Raw genomic sequence first — 20,188 nt, 5'->3', positions numbered from 1 at the left:
CAGACAAAATAAATGCAACTGACTGAGGCGTTGCCAAGCTGCGTGCGCATAGTGGCAACTCTCAATAGTTCAGTGTTACCGTAGTTCTACATAAATAGTACGCGCGTACCTCATAGATTTGAATGATTTCTTGGACCATTTTATTCTTATTACTTTGTTTAAAATAATTATTTGTATTTGAAAAACAGTATTAATAGCTAAATGTACAATTTTGTTTTCTTCAATATTAATATTACTTCAATACGCTTACAACAATGTTCTTCAATTGTTTTAATACATTTTGAATGCATTCTCAGTGTTTTATGAATATGTATATGTGTATATGTTTTATAAAGTATATTATGATTAATCACGCATTTTATATTAACTAAATTTTAACTGCGTTCATAGAAAAGTTAATATTAATTTCTTAATAAGGCTCTGTTACTTTACGTCGGGGTATACTTCAACTAATTTGCATTCTAACTTCTTTTTCTTTTTTTTTTTTATTCGATAAATTTGTGTTAAATATCTAAAAGTAATTATTTTTTTTAAATAGTGCAAAAGGTTTACAATCAAACAAGCCAAAAGGAGCATAATACAAAAACAGTACACAATTAAAATATATAATAGAATAATAATAGAGGTAAAACTATGCTCTCTCATATAATTAGAACTAAAATTAACAAAATAGGCGACATTATTAAAAATTGGTATGTTGCCATGTTGGTTGATTGGTCTGTTTGCTTGCTGCATCGATCCACACACAACACAAATTACAATAATTTCAAGGATGCAATTGTCTGTCGGCTGAGGGATTTGCTGTTGGTCCGTGGCGTGAGTATGTGTGTGTGTAAGTGTATGTTCTAATCGTAGTACCCATCTACGTCTTAAATATTTAGTTAACTTAGGGCCTAAACTAACACTATACTAACAAGTAGCCGTATTCTGCTCTACGATTTCGCAGGCGCTGCGGCACCGCCGCGCGTTCGCTTAGTCATCGGCTCCGTGGTGTCTGCGGCGCGTATGTTATCAAAGAGATTGTTCTCCTATTAAAAGGGGCAGTAATTACTCAGAGTTCTTTTTTTGGTTATGGTTATCAGTGACAATTTACCTGTGAATTGTCATCATCCATGATTGCCAATGCTGCAGTCCGCTTAGAACTGGCCGCAGCCGCATGGGACGATGCCGTTGCTGACGCTTTGCTTGTCTTGGCGCCCAATGTGTACACGTCCAAGGGTATATAGACTTCATTGTTCTGGAAATTCGCAACGGCGGGCAGTTTATAGTACATTTCAGGCAGCGCCAATGGCATTGAGAATGCGCTCGAATTGCCATCACATTGACCAACTTTAGCATCGATAATATGCATAGCGAGATCACAGAGCGCCCACATTTTCTATTTTAACAAAGTGAATGTTAATATCAAGAGATGCCAATATAGAGAAGAAAAACTTACATAGTTATTTTGCATTCTATCCTTGTCCGAACTCTGACTGTACTCGCGGTGTTTTATCAGATTCAGCAGTTGCTTATAAAAACCATACACAAATGATTCCCGTTTCGCCATCAGTGGCTCAAGTATGAAGCGCAAACACTTCTCCATATGGCGCAGCTGCACATAGTCCTCATGATTCGTAAAGCTAGGATCATGCACCAGCACCGGAATTGCAAAGGCCAGCATGTAGTCAGGTAAAATATGCAGCGATTGCGATTCTGTAGAGCTATCCGGTGCTATAGAAAATAATTAATAATAAATAATATTAGTATTCCTTCAGGAATGGCATACTGCATAGCTTACAGGTCATGGCCACAGTCTTAAGATATTCCCGTCGCCTATTCACATCCGCCTCCACATAATGACGTACTTGATCTTGTAATCTGAAGTAAAATGTTAAATATATTATACATAGTTATTTAAGTTATTGCAATAGTCGAGTACTTACTTTCTATTGGTCTCCTTGCCACTCAACACATAGTAGCCCATAAAGTCCAAGGGTAGGCAATGGCGCGGCAGACCCCGACCCAGTCCCTTATGCAGTTTTCGGGCAAATATCTCACGCACCTCCAGCACCGGATCCTCCTGCAATAGGAAATTTAATTTAATATATACTTGCTTAAATTGTTAACTACAGGTACTGACCATCAGCTGAGAGAGCTGTAAATACTGCTCGGCGCTGTATTGATCGCCAACGCCTTTCTGTTCGCACACCTTAAGCATTGCACAGGCGGCGCCAAGACGCAGCCACGACTTTTCAGCACCGCACAATCTATTTTGAGCTAGCAAATCACCACGCTGATTAACAAAGGCCGCCAACATTCGGAAGGTTTTCTGGGCTGCATGCTCGTCGGACCGTAAGCCAAGCAGCCAGCGTGCCATCGTCTTAAGAGCATCTAACTTGCAGAGTGTGTCCGGCGGCAGTTCATCCTGTTCGCACCAGTCGCCTTCGGGCAGTTCGTGATCCCGTTGCGCTGGCACTTCTTGTATAAGCAGCTCCTTGACAATGCGCCTCGCTATCATGTTTTTGATGGGCGTAAGGAATGCCTGTGGCATATTGTACGCTATGTGCCCCAATGTAACAATCTTAGTTCGCTGATATTCACAATTGGGTGCTAGTTTAACTCTCAGTTCCTCAATGATTTCATTGAAAATGGGATGCACTGTTTGTGTTGTGGTCGAGGCGCTTCCGCCGCCATCCGTAGTGGCCGTGGATGATGATTGACTATTAACAAAGATACATCGCACTGCATGCTTGGCCTGCTTGGGTGTACCCATAAGCGCAAAGTCTTTGCAAATAGGTGCCAGTTCATTCAATATAGCTGGATTGGCATCGTCAATAAGCGGCTGATAACGACCCAAATGTGTCAGTGTTTTCAGCACCAACGGTGCTACATATTCTTGCTCATAACTTAAAAGCGCAATAAGATGTCGCAACGAGGTATCCGTAAAGAAATGAGCCGAAAAAACATACGATAGCATCTGAAAAGACACAAAACAACACTGTAGAAACATTGGACCAGTTAAAATGTAATTTCACCTACGCATAACAATTTAAGGCCGCGTTCGCCTGCTTCGTGCGATGATATTCCAATCTCATGGCAAATGTCACCGCCCTGAATACACTGTTCGATCAACCTGCAAACGTCATAGAGTAATTAAGCATGGAGTCAGGTTATTCAGATAATTGGATTATTAATAAATGCTAATACATGTGGATACACATTTTGTATTTTATGACACAACTTACCCGATTAGCACTCCAATTGACTCCTTGTCCACCATGACGGAGGCTACGCGTTCAATTAGCATTTTGACCGTATTATAGTAGAGATTGGTCATTACATGAGCGCCAAGCTTTTTGAGCAGCACGCTCATTGTGTCAGCGCATTCGCGGCAACTGACATCCCGCTTAAGAACAATGTTTATACAGCGTAGTAGCTGAGCATCTTTGCGCAAATGTTGACTGAACTGTGTGATAAACTCACTAGCCTTCAGCGGATCCGGCAGCAATCTGAAAGCATAAATTATAGCTTTATTTAAAGGTCTATAATTATATATTTCTGTGCTTACTTGGCAATGTTGGCCTGCTTTGCGGCCAGTTGACTGAGTACACGAGGCGTAAATTCCTTGGAGTGATGTAGCTTAATCCAATCACTTACCGTGTGCCGAGATTTCATTTGATTCTTTTGCAACTCGACAAACGCTTTTGTTGCATTCGTATCCAAATCTCCTAGTAAATGATAGAGCTTTTTCATACGTTCCTCTGGTGCTAGTTTATAAGGCACCAGACAGGTGATAAGCAGACGCTCCACCATCAGTTTATCCTCCAGGCACAGTTTGTAGTAGCCATGCATGATTTTGTTCTTAATCCAATCTACTTGGCTTTTCACATCATCACTCAAATCGTTTGGCTCGCAGATTGCTCGCTTATAGATGTACCCTAAGCCGTTCATAGCATCACGACGTATTTTATATTTTTTGTCCATCGTACGTTCACGTACAATTTCTAATAGCTCTGGCGATTTAACGACAATATCGAAATTACGCTTCCCGGTTTCCACAATCGCCATCACGACCTCATGGCGAACCAGCTCGTCCAGATCATGATGGCGCATCCGAAGCTTTTCGGTTATTTCAGCCTGCAGATGCGGATGGTTGAGCAAAAAGTGCATTGACGATTGAACGCATTTAACGCGAACTGGTTCAGTAATGTCACAAAACCGGCCAAAGAATACACGCAATAGCGATGGATACTTCTTAGACAATTGTGAATCCTTCTCGGAGAACATACGCGCCAGTAATGTTGTAGCTTCTGTTTATTGAGAAGAGAAAAGTTATATTCGTATTATCAGGCTGAAAAAAACAAAACCGCACTTACTCAGTCGCTCAGCATCGTCGGTGGAGAGAAGCTTGTTTTCCAGTTGCGGTAGGACCGATACCAATAGATCGCTGTTGATTTGGTTAAGCTCATAGATTAAATCATAGATCTTACTAGTAATGGCTAGCTTGTTATTAGGCTTGTCCATGACCAATGAACGATTGAAGAACTAGATGAAAGACAATACAAGCGTTTAAAAACCTTAATTTATGGATTTCCATGTTATTATTTGTTACCAATTTAATGGTTGCTTCGAAGGCATCTCCTGTCTTGAGCAGTAGCTGTTCCGTCAGTTCATGCGCATGTTTGTTGGTTGATTTATTTGGCTCCACAATGTTGATCAATATAAGATCCAGCAGTTCGACAGACAAATTATCTGCCTCAGTAATCAGAGGACTCAAAACATCAAGAAAAAAGTTCTTTACCTTAACGCTGTGCTGATCACTACAATTATAAGATTAAATGGATTATATTATACTACTGATGAATAATGATAAATACTTACTTGATAATCTTAAAAACAGTGCTGAATAATTCATGGAATATTTCTTGGCAATCTTCCAGTTCGAAGCACATATTAAATGACTTGACAAATGCCAGATTTTCCAGCAAGTAAAAGTATCGCTTAAAGGACGGATCCCGCGGATCCTTTAGACCATGGAGTTGCTTGATAAAAAACTTAAAGATCGCTTTGATTTGATCTTGTTCCTTGTAGGGGGCTTCAGGCGCGTATACACGCAAAACATCCGCTATGCAGCACGCAATCAACAATTGGACATCTTTCGACTGATGCTGCATAAAGAAATCATCGAGTAGGTGCAAAGCTAATGGTATATACTGCTGATGCAGGTTGTCATCCTGATCCATAGTCTGTAGTACATTGGCTAAAGTCTGTGGATTTGGACACGTAAGAAAATCAATCAATCATAGAACTAATCAGCAACACAAACCTTAAGTCGACGGATAAGCTCGTCGGTGCCTAAATCCTCAACCAACGGCCGACAGCCGTTGGGATAAACAATATCGGCCATTGTTTTGCTGCTGCTAAAAGCTCTCTATCTCTCCCTCTCTCGTTCGACCCAAACTTCTCTGCAGACAATATGCAACTGTGAATGTAAACAATAGAGGCAAAAAATAAAAACAATTACAATCAAGAGCGACGCAAACCGAAGACACTTTCTATGTTAATAATAGAGGGCATATGTATAATATTAAGAGCCAAAAACAAAAGCAAGCGTGACCCTCAAGTTGATAAATAAAAAAAATAAAAAACAAAAAAAACTACACTGCAGCGCCAAAGCAGAGCGGCAGCATTGCCAAATCAACGATTACAGCGGGCGGCAGCATTGCCAAGCCGTTCGCTTATGACATACACACACTCACATAGCTATATATACGCAAACTACTAACAACTTAAGACACAATGTTTTTCTTTTGATTTACACAAATAATATAAAAATGACACAACAATATTTTTTCCAGAACAAGCACTATACGGCATTTTCCCAATTATCGTGCAAATTTGTTTCACTTTGCAGCTGCAAGTATTTGGAAGAGCTGGTCTTACTTTTCACTTTTTGAGAGCAGCAGCCAGCGGTAAAAAAATTGCCAATTCTTTTACTTTAGCCCGAAGTATTGTAGCACAAGCAAGATGCGTTATAATCAGAGCACCATTTAAACACTTTTGACACTTATTTTGTCATTTTCATCTGTCTTTATTATTTCAGCTGGTAATTATGGAGCGTTTGTTGTTAGCAAGAAAAAATTTTAACAGCGCACTTTTTGTGCGGAATGGCACGCCATTACTCTACTACACAATGTGGACAGACTGTAGAAAGTGTGGCAAATGGGCAGCAATCGGACAGAGTTGCTTTTCAATACATTGGCTGAAGTTAACATATATATGTTAGCGCCAATTGGCTGGCATTAACATACTGTTGCCTGCCTTAACAGCTGAACGCCTATATATAAATGTTTTTCTTATCTGTGTTGTTTTAAAAGTGATAATGCATTGTTTTGAAACGCTGACCGTTAGTGCTTACGGCACAAACTTTAACGGTAGTATTCGGGCTTTAATTTGTTAACTGGCAGCTCAACACTGTCTCATGACAACCAGCAGGCGCGCATGGCCGCCAGCGTCGCCAAGTGGAAATAAACAAAATAAACAATCGGCAACGTTGGTAAGTGCACGCGTTCCTTTGCATCGCTCTAATTATCAGTCACAGCCCTTGTAATGCTCTTTAATTTAATTAGGCAAAACAGCGCCGAGTGTGCCTCTCCTCCAACGCAAGCGAACCAGTTGCCGATGCCAGCTGCATGCGGTGCCAGCGTCCTCTGAAATCTGTCAAAAAATGTATTAAATATATATATATTTAATATATTTTTAGGCATATTAAAAATCATAAGCATAAATTGTGTCGTTTTCTAAATTTAGACATATTCAGTGAAGGCAATAGTTTAAAGAATATATAAAAAAAACTGCATTTTCATACAACGCATAATTAATCCATCAACGTAGTGAAGCCCAACGCTAAGCATAATTATGGCTTCTGTGCGGCTCGTAAATAGGTATTACTATCTATTCTATACGTACATATACTCAAGCATTTCTGACTATAACAACTCCATCTCTTGAAGACTTTTTTGTCGGGGGATTATTGTGGTCACTCTATTCCTGATATTCTTCAACGAAGTACTTATTTACTATATATCACAATCTAGCTGGAAATCAATCGATTGTAAACTGGGTAGGAACCTTACTATATCTTATCCATGAAAATTAATATGACATTTGTTGTGAATTCCTTTAGAAAACTGCACCCGCCTACTGCTCATTGCCGATCCACAAATCCTGGGCAATGCCTACGATCAATCCCCACACAGTGCACTTGCACGGTACGACCTGGATCGTTATCTGAAGAAGACCTTTGAGCGTGCCGTATCCTTCACACAACCACATATTTTAGTTTTTTTGGGAGATTTGCTGGATGAGGGTAACATAGCTACCGCTCAGGAATACAAGCAATATGTGCAGCGCTTCAAGCGCATCTATAAAAATAAGAGGCTAACAAATGTAGGTAAAAACGACATGCACTTTATTTTTAGTTTTCTCTGCTTAAACCAATACATATTCAGTTTCGCATGATATCTGCCTACTTTCAGCGTGTTCATGTGCCGGGCGATAACGACATTGGCGGCGATGATGGCGATTACATATCCAATTCGAATCAGCGACGCTTTGAAAATGAATTCATGAGCGAAGATCTCTTTGACTATGACAATCACTTACGTTTCTTCAAAATCAATCGCATGCTATTGGACTACACGAATCCCGACAAGGAACATAACGCTGAACGCCTACGTATCGGAGTCTCCCATGCCCCACTGCTAATTGGCGGTGGGCCGCTGTTGCGCGCCGTTATTAACGATTTGGATCCACATATACTGTTTACAGGACATTGGCATGAATCGCGTATATTTGTCTATCCGTCGATAAAGGCGATCCAATTCTATGAGAACGATGTGCGGCATTTCGATCTGAAAGCCCTGAAAGAGACGGAGCACAGCTACCTGGAGATAATGGTGCCAACATGTTCATATCGCATGGGTAAATTTAAGATTGGCATAGGATATGCCGTGTTAGGTGAGTGTGGAATAATCTTATATGGATATATATATATACATCTCATACTCATGTCACACATATTTTAGAAAACTACAATTTAAGCTATACTGTGCTGTGGCAGCCCAATCGGTTTATATTTCTCTTCAGCTATCTGTTTTGGGGTCTCTTTGTGCTGTGCAGTGCCATCGTCTACAAAATGATGACACGATGTCCCTTCCGCGTGGCCAAGCGGCAATCTCAATATAGTCGCGTCTCAACCAATCATAATTTTTAGACTTAAATTACCAACACATATTCAATCAGTACTTTTTTAATTTCTATATAATGTTATAGTACAATTTGCCAAATAGGAACTGACAAAGCCAAACAAAACTTATAGAGATTATTAAAAATGGCATAAATACAGGAATTTTTAATTTTTCCATACTAAACAGTTTACTACCTTTTTTGGTAGTATGTGTATGTGGCGGCTTTACAAAAGAGGAGTAGAAAATGTAGGGTTGCGCAGAGTTGCATTCAGCGCACAGCAAATACTGGGTTCAGTTCCGAGCGCATGCGTTCACCGGCTCGTGCCGCTTGCCAGCCTTAAATTAGCTCGCTGCGGCGTCAGTTGAATTTTGGATGCGAACGCACGAGGTTGCCGGCTCAGCGTGCTCTGCTCTTCGGTCTCTACGAACCATGCAGCAGGATAATTAAGCGTGACGCGTGTGCGTAACATAAAAATAAACATTAAGCGGCTGTTGGCCCGCCACTGTGCGTCGTCAAATGAAACTGAAGCTGTGTAAAAAGGAAAACTCACAAAAACAAAAAATATAAAAATAAAGTAATACATAAAAAAAGGGAATTAAAAAAATAAAATAAATAAGAAGAGGCGAACGGAAACCCAAAAAATTCCTGCAACACAAATCATAAAACGCAGGGGCCGTCCGTACACCGGTTTTTGTTTGTTTGTTGGTTTCTTTTTTTTTCATTATTTTTTGCGCGCGACTCAAAGAACCCAGAAACAGCGAACAGCAAGAGGAGAACGCGCAAATCAAAGAAATTCTTCAAATCACGCCATGATCAAGTCAGAGATAAAGGTGAGCCGGCTGCTGCTGTTGAGCTCCGCTCTCATCCTCTGCTCGTGCAGCTGTGTGCGCGGTAAGTTATCAATTTCATTGACAGCGATGAGTCAACATTGCTGACCACAAACCAAAATGTTGATCGCATTATCCACAGGCGCGCCAGCAGCAGAAACGGATGTTGGCATTACCCAAGGCCCGAGCGGACGCATAACTGTTAAGGAGCAGAGCCCCATCCAAATGCCTTGCGTCTACCAGCTGCCCGAGTCGTACAGGCAGGGCAACAGCGTCACGCTACGCTGGCGCAAGGATGGCAAGCCGTTGCGTCAGGTGGAGCTGGGCCTGGGCAGCAGCACCACCAGCGAGCCGCAGCTGGAGACATTGCTGCGGGAAGATGCCCGTCTCACGCTCAACAAGGAGACCGGCTCGCTGCACTTTGCCAGCGTTTTGGCCAGCGACGCGGGCGTCTATCAGTGCCAATTGCTTGTTGAGGGCCAGTCGGCGGTCACCTCGGGCAGCGGCACCCTGGAGGTGATTGAGCAGCTGAAGTTCATGCCGCAGCCGACCTCAAAGAATCTGGAGCTGGGCAGCACGAGCAAGGTGCATTGCAAGGCGCAGGGCCGACCCGCGCCCCAAGTCAAATGGATGCGGGTAAGTTTAGAACAGGGATTCCCTCAGATCTCAATGCCAATCTAACCCGATTCCGATCTAATCCGGCAGGAAACCCAATTGCCCTTGCCGGCCAATGTGACGGACCACAATGGCACGTTGATCTTTCGCGGCGTCTCCAATGAGCAGCGTGGCCAATACACTTGCTTCGCCTCGAACAGCCAGGGCCAGATAAATGCTACCGTCTCCATCAATGTGGTGGTGGCGCCCAAGTTCACCGTGCCGCCTGCTGGGCCCATTGAGGTGAGCGAGGGCGATGTCGCTGTCATGCACTGCCAGGCGACGGGCGAGCCGAGGCCGACGATACAGTGGGACAAGGACTTGGCATACCTCAATGAGAACAACACGGATCCGTTGCGCTTTCGACTGCTCGACAATGGCACTCTGGAGATACACGATGTGCAGCCGGAGGACGAGGGCCGGTATGGCTGCACGATTGGCAGCAGTGCGGGCTTCAAGCGCGAGGATGCACTGCTGGTGGTCAGGGGCAGTAAGTCGGCATCCAATTCCATTGTGACCCGCATCATAATTGTGATAATTTGCCTGGCGTTCCTCTACTTCGTGCTGGTGCTGGGCCTGAAGCTTTGGTATCGCTATCGCCGTCACATGGGCAAGGTGCAGCTGGATGATGCGGCCCATGTGGCAGCCGATGCCGATGGCCATGAGCATGCCGAGCACGAGCCCTGCCTGACCGATGCGAACTCCAGCAAGAACCTAAAGAGCAAACTGCGCGAGAGCACCATACTGGAGCAGGAGTCGCAGGTGGCCGACGATATAGTCTAGGATAGATTGGCTCTCCAGTTGCCATTTTACAATGATCTCTAGGCTGGTCTCCGGCCACTCCATAATATGTTAATCCCCATTGTTTGTTGAATGTGTAAAGTCCCCTTCCCCCATTTGCCTAAATCGAAATCTATTTGTATTTATATATTTACTATTTAATATATATATATATAGACGCCTATATTAATATTTATATCTGTGTGTATCTTTGTATATATCCATGTACAGTTATTTTTTATTAGAAAATAAATATTTTATAGCTCTCATAGAGCCCGATTTTATAGTGCAACCGAAAATTCCACTCATTTAGCTGCGCGAGCTCCATCGTAAAATGCTCAAAGCGTTTCTTCCATCATCATTTTACGGCCGTACATTCGCTGCCCACTTGGGCGTTTGGCGTCTCCATAAAGCACACGCCTCAGCAGCAGAGCTCGGTGCTCAGTGCTCAACAGTTTTTGATGTACTTTTTATGGGCACTGCAGCCGGCAAAGCAATGAAGTGTGCCAAGTGACGAGTGAAAGACAACTCCACGCCCCAGCCCACTACCTCCCTCCCACCCTACATTTCCCCATTTCCCCACTCCCCTTTTCCACACCCAGCACAAATTCCATAAGCTCACAAATGAAAATGCCATAAAAGAAACCGAGCAATAACATTCTCCTGCGCCGAGTCGGAGATGGCGAATCCCGTATTGATGAACTTAAATTTTCAGATTGCCGAAGAATTACTTTGAGAACGTAACGAATGCTGGCAATCGGCTTCCAATATTAATATAACATGAAAAATCAGTTGATGAAATGGTGTAATTTATTTTGTGTATTCTGTAAAAAGTAATTTAATAGCTCACGTTTAGGATTTATATATGAAAACTAATGAGTAAAGAAGTTTAATAATTAAATATCATAATCAAAATCTTAAATATATTTCGTTTGTATGTGTTATGAAATATGCGAGCTTGATGAATTCTTGAAATATTTATTAAAAGTTTAATGAATATAGAGTTTTAATATTGTTTTGATATTAGAAATTATAAATTTAACAGATAACTTGTTAAATTATATTAAAATCATTACTTATTACTGACTCCATAATACCCGTTCATGCTCTAAAATTAGTTTAATCGAATTTGTGAAATCCCAAAAAGCTGTCTACTTTAACTTAATCGGCAAATTTATTATTATTATTTTTTTTTTTTTATTAACCAAACTGTTAAAGATATAATATAGTATTTTATTTGAATGTTAAATAAATTAAAATTAAATTTTTTCAGAACATTTTTTTTTTTTTTTTTTTTTTAATAAAATCAATGGAAATGAAGTGAATATTAAATATTATTTGTATTTGATTCACTTGCTCAACTTCTCTAAATTTCTAACTCTTTGTTCTCTTTAAGTACAGGAAATGCTCGTATCGCGACTTGGTCCACTGCCCACAGAATTCTTTGATTGTGGCATTGCGACGACATTATCCAGGAACTGCCAACGTTTGCACTTAATCGCTTCATTTCAGTTCGATTTCCATTTGCTTTTCCATTCCCATTCCCATTTCCATTTCCATGTTCATTTTCATCTAGTTTGCCTGCTGTTCAACTTCAATCGCAGTTGCCTTTTTGCCTATGCGTTTTATGCATATTTTATGGTTTTTTATAGCATGCGCATAAACAAATGCGCCCATAGCCCCAGCTTCGAGCTCTCAGCTCTCCGCAGTCCATAGTCCAGGCACATCAAAGGCAACTACACATGCGCAGGCTGACAACCGGCTGAGGCACTGGCAGCACCACCAGCACCACCAGCACCAACACATCCACACAGATAAAAAGCGGCAAGTGCAATTAAACGACCCAAAACCTCGCCCCGCATCCCCACAGCCGCTCCTCCATCGCATGGTTACTCCATTGGCTGCCTTTGATCTGCGGCGGCGCTGGCGACGACATCGACATGCATTAAAACCCGTTGCTGGGGCCTCTGCCCTTCCGTATTTCCCTTTTTTGTTTTTCCTACTCTCTTGACTTTTTTGTTGTTGTTATTTCTGTTTGTGTTTTTTTTTTTTTTTTTTGATACTTTTTCGCCTCATTTGTTTATGGGGCGAGTGCACAGAGAGAATGCAGCGAAACACCTCCAAAGTTGTTCGAAATGTTTATTTTGTTTAGTCTACGCAAAGGCCGCATTACTAAAAGTTATTTTAATGCCTTTAAATGTTTGATGTCTGCAGACAATGCCGATATATGTATATTGTATATATCTATATAAATGTATGTACTATATACACATGCACACATAGTAGTAAAATTATACGAGCCGCTGAGTAAAGGTAAACAGCGTTATATATCGAGTGCTAAAATATGCTCAGCTGTGAATACTTAACAATTTATACTAGATAGTAAGCGTTATAACACCAGTGAATCATAAGCCCTGTATTAATAGAGTACTATTTGACAAACTAAGGGATCGATCCATCGATGATAAATCTTGTCTTCTTCTAGCTCTTTCATAACTAAACTAACTATTCTTGTAATTCATAAAGCATATATTCATAGAGTACCATTTGATTGGCTGATTGAACGATTGACAATCAAACTGGCGGATCGATTATCAATATGTCTTTTCGCTTCTCATCTGTTCTCTTCAATTCTTATATAACTAACTAACTACATAACTAAAGTAAACGCTTTATTTCTAGATTTTAATTTCTGTACATATTATTAACACTACATTTGCCAGTTCTGGGACGATCCAGCTTGCTCGCTCAAACAATGAAATATATAAATAAGCCCAAATGGGTAGACAGACATAAATCTCCAACTTTATGACATCAATAACTGTCGCTGGGCATAGGAATGGCAAAGCGCATTGACGGGCCCAACATTTTTGGATGGCGTTTGATAACCGCAGTCCCAGGGCTGTGCCGTTGTTAATCAGGAAGACCACCCCTCTCTCATACACACACACACAAGTATATATGTATATACAAATGGCAAAGGCATTTTATGACTTTTGGGTATCAGTCAGGCGGCGCGTCGAAAGGATCTGTTGCAATTGTTTTGGGTTCGCTCATTTGGGGGTTGAAAGGCATCGTAAAAAAAAGCGGAAAACTATAAAATGAAAAACACATACACACACATACATACATACACACTCGTAGTGCTACATTTAATCGGTCAGACCACGCACAGTAGTCAACAGAGCCGTTTTGTGTCTTAGTCGGAAGCTTCTTGCAGCGCTCCAGCGGTGCAGCCGGTCGTAAACACAGCAACCCACCTAATAAGACCCGCCCAGCCTGTGGTCTGTGCGATTCCAGGCTACAAAATACATTGTAATCATCGTCAACTCGTGCCCGTAGCCATTAAGGCGCATTATTGCCAAAGCAGAAGCTGATTATAATCAATAAGTGTTGATAACTTCATTTGGCATTGTCTGCGTGGATCGAAAGCGATTAGCGTTTACCACTTATTTGAAAGCCGACTTAATCAGGCAATCAAGTTTCTCAAAACTATTTATAAACAAGTAAGAAAGCTCTAGTCGAGACTGCTCGACTACGAGATCCCCTGAACCCTTGGAGCAATAGATATTTCAATAATTTTTCGCGTCTTTCAGCTTACACAAGAAACACGCACACACACACACACACACAGGCACGTACGCACACACAGGCATACATACACACACACGCATACAGACACACATACACACACACACACGCATACATACACAAACGCATACACACACACACATACACATACACACACACATACACAAACACATACACACACATACACAAACACATACACACACAAGCACCCACGCATAAACACGCATGGGCTGCAGTGTGCGCTTACTATAAGAACTTAATTGTTTAATAACTTTTTTTATGGACGTACGATCTTCATGAAACTTTCAGATTATGATTATAACATGGATATGCATGTAATTGCCAAAGCACAAGTCTCTAGTATTTGAAATACGCTTTTTACAAAAGTGAGGGTGAGGGGGTGAATTTAAGGGTGGGGGGTAAATTTTAACAAAAACCGAAATTGTATAAATTGCATGTAAGCATACATTAAAAATTTGGAGACTCTAGCAATAAAGGTGTAGAAGATATAATTTTATAACTGGTTTTCGATAAGGTTTTTTATCGATAAAAAAAGATCGGGATGAGTTATCGAATTTTAATGATAAACTTGATATGCGCGCTGTATTACGGACATTTAAAAAAAATTGAAGTTCTATATATCTTCTGAAAACGACCGTCAACATACGGCGACGACAGCGGACAGAAAGCGGAGCAATCAACCAGTCGTCACCCTGATCAAGAATTATATTTGTGGGTGCACGCACCTCTCCATGTACAATTTCAACAAAACCATTATACCCTGATTTCCCATTGAAAATGGGTTCAGGGTATAAAAAAAGAGTGAAGATATGATTATAAAGAGTGAGGATATTAATATAATATTAAAACTGTAGTGCGGCAAACATTAAAATTCATCTTAAAACAGGTTGTCACTTAGTCGTATATAGTAAAATCATGTTAATCCTATTATTTTATTTTTATAAAAATAAATTTGTTTGAATGTGTAGCTTCGTATGAAATATGTTTGTGAATGCCTTGAATGGAACTGAATATGAATATCTTAATGCAATATTGCATAATTTTTAATAATTATAAAAATATTGGAAAAAGCATATATTATATAATAATTAATATAATTTATATATATACATATTTTTTATTTTTTATTAAAAAATATTTATAGCGTTATTTTAATCAGTGAAAATAACATAATTTGAAGAATATTATATAGATATGCAATTTAATATGTCAATAATGAATGTCGGCTCAATTAAATATTTTTATATTCCTATAAATAATTCAAATTTATATATATTTTAAATATTACATATTCACATAATAAATAATTAAACTTGTAACTTATACAATTGCAAACAATACTGTATTGCAGTTAAAATCTATCTCCTCTGATTATAAGCCATATTTGCATTTCCTATTTCAAAAGCGGCTCGCTTACGCGCCAAACACAACCGCCCAGTATTTTTCAGCTGTCGCACGGCAACACTTACAAACAAAATACTGGCAACACGTCGAGTTACAAGCAGAGCGGCAGACAGCCAGTCAGGCGGAAAGGTAGAACGTTGCAGGCATTCCCAGTATTTGGCAGGCAACATAAAAAGCCGGTTCCACAAACAACTCCAACTGCCGTTTGTCTTCAGTAATAAACAGACGTCGAACGCACGCGGTTCTCCTGAAATTCGTATTTCGTGTATCTGCGACTGGTCGCTACGTATTTGGCTCTGCCAGCTGCACCCCTCGCAGCTCGACAAGAATACACAAAATAAAATAAAAATAAAAATAAGAGTGGAAGCAGCAGTAGAAGCTGAGGCAAAGCACCCACAAATAGCAGGGAAATATAAAGCCGGTTCGGTTGCGCAGGCACGTCAAGGATGCAATGCATTGAATATTTTGTATCTTTGGGATACAAATTAAGTTGATTTGTTGCGCTCGCCTTGTGTGCGCTTCGTTTACGTTGTTTTCGGTTCGGCTTTAAGCTGCCTGCCAGCCTGAATGCCAGCCGTGGCCTGGCCTGGGTAATTGAACTGCAACCCATTCCATAAGCAATCTGCGGCCCGTCTTCGGCACTGCATTTTGTGTATCTAGATACCTTTGTCGGTGCCGGTGTCGCTGCCATTACAATTTGACGACAGCAGCTGAGGCAGCAGCGGGCAACGAGTATCTTGGCTGCTTGTCGCTTGTCAATCTAGGCGCTGATAAAAAATAAAAATAAAAAAAAACAAAACAAAACCACGAAACATAAACCAAACCAACAACAACAACAACAACAATAACAATCGCATATAAAAAAGCAAGTGCCGTGAGTCGTGTGCGTATCTTTGTTGCTTTTGGTCGCCGTGTTCAGTGATAAATGCATTTCATGCGTTCCAACTATGTAAATACCAATTTAATTTGAGTGTCTATAGTAAATATCAAGCCCACCCCGCCATCAGATACAAAGCAAAGCGTTAAAAAAGGCAGTCACCAGTCATCAGTTGGAATCGCTGTCGTCGTTTTATCGTTTCTCCTCGCCGTCGTCGTCGTCGTCACCGTCGTCGTCGTCGTCATCGTCGTCATCATCCTCGTCCGACTGGGCTGGCAACCAAATATTGAATATTTACACATGCATTGCGTTGAGTGGAGTGCATTTTCGAGTGGCTGCACTTACGAGCGTATACCCCACTGTGGCATCTAGGGATATACATATACTACATGGATACATATACATATACAAAACTTCGAGTTTGAATATATCATCAGTTTGTCAGCACATAATATTCACAATCGTGTATCTGTGTATCTGTGTGTGCTTGTGTAATTGTGTGAGTGCCGTGTTATCATATAGTTTGCTAATTGGCTCGCTCAGAGAGCTCTGAAAGCGAAGACACTCTCAGACACTCCACAACGACGTCGAATTGACTGAGGATGCCCATCGTCATGGATATGAATATGTTGTTGATGCTCAGTCTGGCATTCACTGTGATGGGTAAGTGCGATTCAAGACCGAAAACCAGGGAGAAACAAAATACAAAAAGCAAACCTGAATTGAATAATATTAAGTAAATATTTATAGCTAAATGGGATAAGCGATAGAGAGCATTGGCTCCAATTGTCCTTTTGAGTCAAGCAGTTGACATGAATTGACATGAGTCGAGTTGACTTAATATTTATGGCCAATTGAAAAGTAATTGAAGGGGAGAGCAGCTGCAATGCTGGTAATTAGGAGGAAAAAGTAGTGGGAGTAAATTCGTCGCTTTTAAATGACTTCATTAAAAGACAATTATCAAATTGAAGTGAAGTAGATATAAAGCTAGAGCTGATTAGGAAAATAAAAATAGTTTATGAATAATATAAAGAACGCATATAATATAACATATAAAAATAAATAAACATATATATACTATAAAATATTATAAAAAAAAGTAGAAAGTGGAGAAAAAAAAACAATAAACTTCCAAAATATATACGCAATAAATATACAATATATAAAAGAAAACCTAAAACTATTTGTATAAATACTTATTGGCTAAATAATATAATATATATTTGCTATAAAAATAATTACAAATTATTATAAAAAATAAATAAATATAATTATAACTATAAAAAATAAATTAATAAATATATATAAAAACAATATATCCTAAGTTCCCTTTTTTAAATAGGATAATATGATATATACATACATATAAAGTTATATACAAATATATGTATAAAGGATCTTAAGCCAAATTTTTCCAAATACTTTTAAACCAAATAATATATATACATAATACATTCTAATTCGTTGTAGACAATAACTAAACCTGTGCCTTAGACCACGAAAATAACGAAGACTTCTGTAATATAACACATAAAAATTTCCCATGTTCTTTAAAATGCAGAAATTCACTGAGCTGGTTGATAAAAGAAATATGTTATATGATATATGTATATTACTGCTAAAACTAGATTTCATAAATATATATTTTTTGTAATATATATATAAATATATACCACTATTACATAACACTGCATTTAAAATTCAATAGAATGAAAAAAAAAAAAAAACTCACTTGCATTGCTTTTTTAACCAAGCATAAAAATGTAAAATAGAACGCTCGAGTTCGCCTTTGGCTCACCTGCACAATACCTAACTAGACTGTGCAAGGTAAGCTGGCTGCCATAGAAAGTCGGCTAGCGTAATAAGTCGACTCCATTTCCATTCTTAAGCCAAGTTGTAGGTGCTCAGCGCTCAGGGCTCATTGTGCAAATTCTGTGCAGTTCCAATGGTCTGGCTTCCTCAAAGAAACCAAACCAAACCCTGGCCAAACCCAACCCAACACAACCCAACCCAAGCCCATTGAGCTCGAATTACGAAACTAAAGCGAGATGTGAGCCCAGAAGCCGACAGCGACCGCAGCAATTGAATCTGAAAGCAAACGGCGCGCAAAATGAGTCAATTAACAGGCAGCCGGCACAAGCGACCGAGCTAGAGCAGAGAGTAGGGTCCTGGGCCTGTGCATGTCCCTAGCCAAAGGGACAGCACTGAGAGAAGATGATGAGCGGAACTGCAAGGATATGCCGGCCAAGTTCAAAATAAAGTCGTTAGGCAAAGAACAAGCAATGCAAACAATGCCAAGAACATAACACAAGACAAAGAAAAGAAGGAGAGGGAGAGAGGGATGAACAGGATAAGAAGCAGAGAGGCAGGACCTGCCGGGCAGACAGACAAAAAGGATCGTCAGTGGCACTTGAAGTGCGGCAAGCGACGCCGAAAATTCAGCTAATCAAATGCATTTGACGCTTGAGGAATTGAGATTTCGTAGAGCACAATTATGCAAAACTACAAGCACATTCTGTGGGTGTGTGAGTGTGTGTGAAAATGTGATTGTGTGCGTGTGTGTATGTGTGTGTATTTTGTGTTTTGTGTTTGACAGGACACGCTTAAAACTGCTGACTGTTAAGTAGCACAAAGGCAAACAGCCGCAGACAAAAGGCAACCGGAGCCAGAACTCGAGCTGGGAACAGAATCGTTGTCGCCGTCGCAGTCGCAGTCGCAGTCGACGTCGCATTCATTGCCTGTGGCATGGTGCATATTTCAAATCTGTGCAACGCTCAGCGTCCATTATTTGTATGGCAAATAATAAGGCAGTCTTGTTCGCTCACTCCCTCTCGCTCTCTCTCTCTCTCTCACACACACACACTTTCTATCCTCTTGCTGTGCGAGTCTTTGTGTGGCACTCATAATTTGTTATTCAAGCATGCAAAATGCTGCATGCAACATGCCATGCCATGCCATGCCCTACCAAGCCGGCCAACCTACACACACGCACACACACACAGCACACTGAGAGCCAGAGAGATCTTCTGGCCTGGCAGCTGACATGAGAGGCAGCAACTACTATATGAATATGCAGCCACCACACAACTTGCCCCCTTTTTTTTTAGGACCAATGGCAAACTTTAAGTTCATGTCGAGCACTCATAATTGCATGAATTAGACGTGTATTGCAAATCTCTAGGGTCCCTCAGTCACTCACATCGAGCATTGTTTCGCTGTGTGTTCGGATTAGATGGGCCAGAGACTCGTTGAAACCACTTCACATTATTCAACGAGTTGCTGGAGCCCGCGAGAAGATGATATATGTATGTATGTATATATGCATATGCATATGCATGTGTATGCTCGCACATATGGTTTCGGGCTCAACTTTTGGATTACTGAATGCATAGAATTTTATAATTAAAATTGATATTTTTATAAAAAAATGAAATTACAAATGCTTCGCTGAGAGTTCGTAATATAATATATATTAAATATTAAACATTATTTATTGAAATTAATATAAAGTACATAATACTTTATTTTATTATATTTTCATAATTTTTATTAAAGCGAATTTTTAAATTTTTATTTTGGAAACCTTTGCCATAAAATAAAATTCACTTAAAGCATTCTGGATATTTGGAATGGGTCATTAAATAGGTGTCCATGTTCAGCTAAGTTCAAAAATCAGACTTGTTTACTATAACTGAGAGCGAAGACTTCTATATCTGAGTGAATCAACCAGACAGTCACTTCTATAGATAGTTATTGCCGCAGTCGAAGCATTCCGATTAAAAATTAAGAAGTATTCAAAATA

General features: G+C 40.1%; 4 protein-coding genes across 6 annotated transcripts in view; 3 read left to right on the top strand and 1 right to left on the bottom strand.

Annotated features, from left to right (window-relative positions):
- Window positions 1-113: 113 nt before the first annotated feature.
- pds5 (cohesin associated factor B pds5) lies at window positions 114-6,177 on the bottom strand. 2 transcript variants are annotated; one of them, XM_089472303.1, is made up of 14 exons: window positions 5,926-6,177; window positions 5,309-5,464; window positions 4,864-5,249; window positions 4,595-4,802; window positions 4,359-4,527; window positions 3,551-4,292; window positions 3,228-3,491; window positions 3,022-3,115; window positions 2,123-2,959; window positions 1,926-2,062; window positions 1,781-1,860; window positions 1,439-1,713; window positions 1,094-1,378; window positions 114-1,028 (listed from the first exon to the last, which is right to left on the bottom strand). In XM_089472303.1, the coding sequence occupies exons 2-14, from the start codon at window positions 5,387-5,389 to the stop codon at window positions 933-935; spliced, it is 3,654 nt and encodes a 1,217-aa protein (XP_089328429.1). In that variant the 5' UTR covers window positions 5,390-5,464; window positions 5,926-6,177; the 3' UTR covers window positions 114-932. The 2 variants fall into 2 exon arrangements, with proteins under 2 accessions (XP_089328429.1, XP_089328430.1); XM_089472304.1 differs by lacking the exon at window positions 5,926-6,177 and adding an exon at window positions 5,742-5,880.
- An 86-nt stretch (window positions 6,178-6,263) lies between these two features.
- On the top strand, window positions 6,264-8,392 carry Mppe (Metallophosphoesterase). Of its 2 annotated transcripts, XM_089472308.1 has the most exons (7): window positions 6,264-6,538; window positions 6,612-6,711; window positions 6,793-6,926; window positions 6,996-7,105; window positions 7,169-7,431; window positions 7,494-8,001; window positions 8,070-8,392. In XM_089472308.1, exons 3-7 carry the CDS (start codon window positions 6,901-6,903, stop codon window positions 8,255-8,257), a joined length of 1,095 nt encoding a protein of 364 aa, XP_089328434.1. In that variant the 5' UTR covers window positions 6,264-6,538; window positions 6,612-6,711; window positions 6,793-6,900; the 3' UTR covers window positions 8,258-8,392. The 2 variants fall into 2 exon arrangements, with proteins under 2 accessions (XP_089328434.1, XP_089328435.1); XM_089472309.1 differs by having other exon boundaries at window positions 6,612-6,926; window positions 7,521-8,001.
- Window positions 8,393-8,536: 144 nt separating this feature from the next.
- Window positions 8,537-10,785, top strand: otk2 (off-track2). The gene is made up of 3 exons (XM_089472306.1): window positions 8,537-9,123; window positions 9,202-9,695; window positions 9,765-10,785. Exons 1-3 carry the CDS (start codon window positions 9,042-9,044, stop codon window positions 10,494-10,496), a joined length of 1,308 nt encoding a protein of 435 aa, XP_089328432.1. The 5' UTR covers window positions 8,537-9,041; the 3' UTR covers window positions 10,497-10,785.
- Window positions 10,786-15,689: 4,904 nt separating this feature from the next.
- otk (protein tyrosine kinase 7) overlaps window positions 15,690-20,188 on the top strand; it is a 28,613-nt gene continuing 24,114 nt past the window's right edge. Inside the window, exon 1 of the mRNA XM_089469404.1 lies at window positions 15,690-17,049. Coding sequence (XP_089325530.1) covers window positions 16,989-17,049 — 61 coding nt within the window. The 5' untranslated portion in view covers window positions 15,690-16,988. The remainder of the gene's footprint in view (window positions 17,050-20,188) is intronic.

The sequence above is a fragment of the Drosophila arizonae genome, chromosome 5 (genome assembly GCF_054131065.1).
Source record: "Drosophila arizonae isolate 15081-1271.41 chromosome 5, UAZ_ARI_1.0, whole genome shotgun sequence".
In the NCBI taxonomy this organism is placed as follows: Eukaryota; Metazoa; Arthropoda; class Insecta; order Diptera; family Drosophilidae; genus Drosophila; species Drosophila arizonae.
Note: the sequence above shows the minus strand (reverse complement) of the source record. Positions and strands in the feature narration are given on the sequence as shown.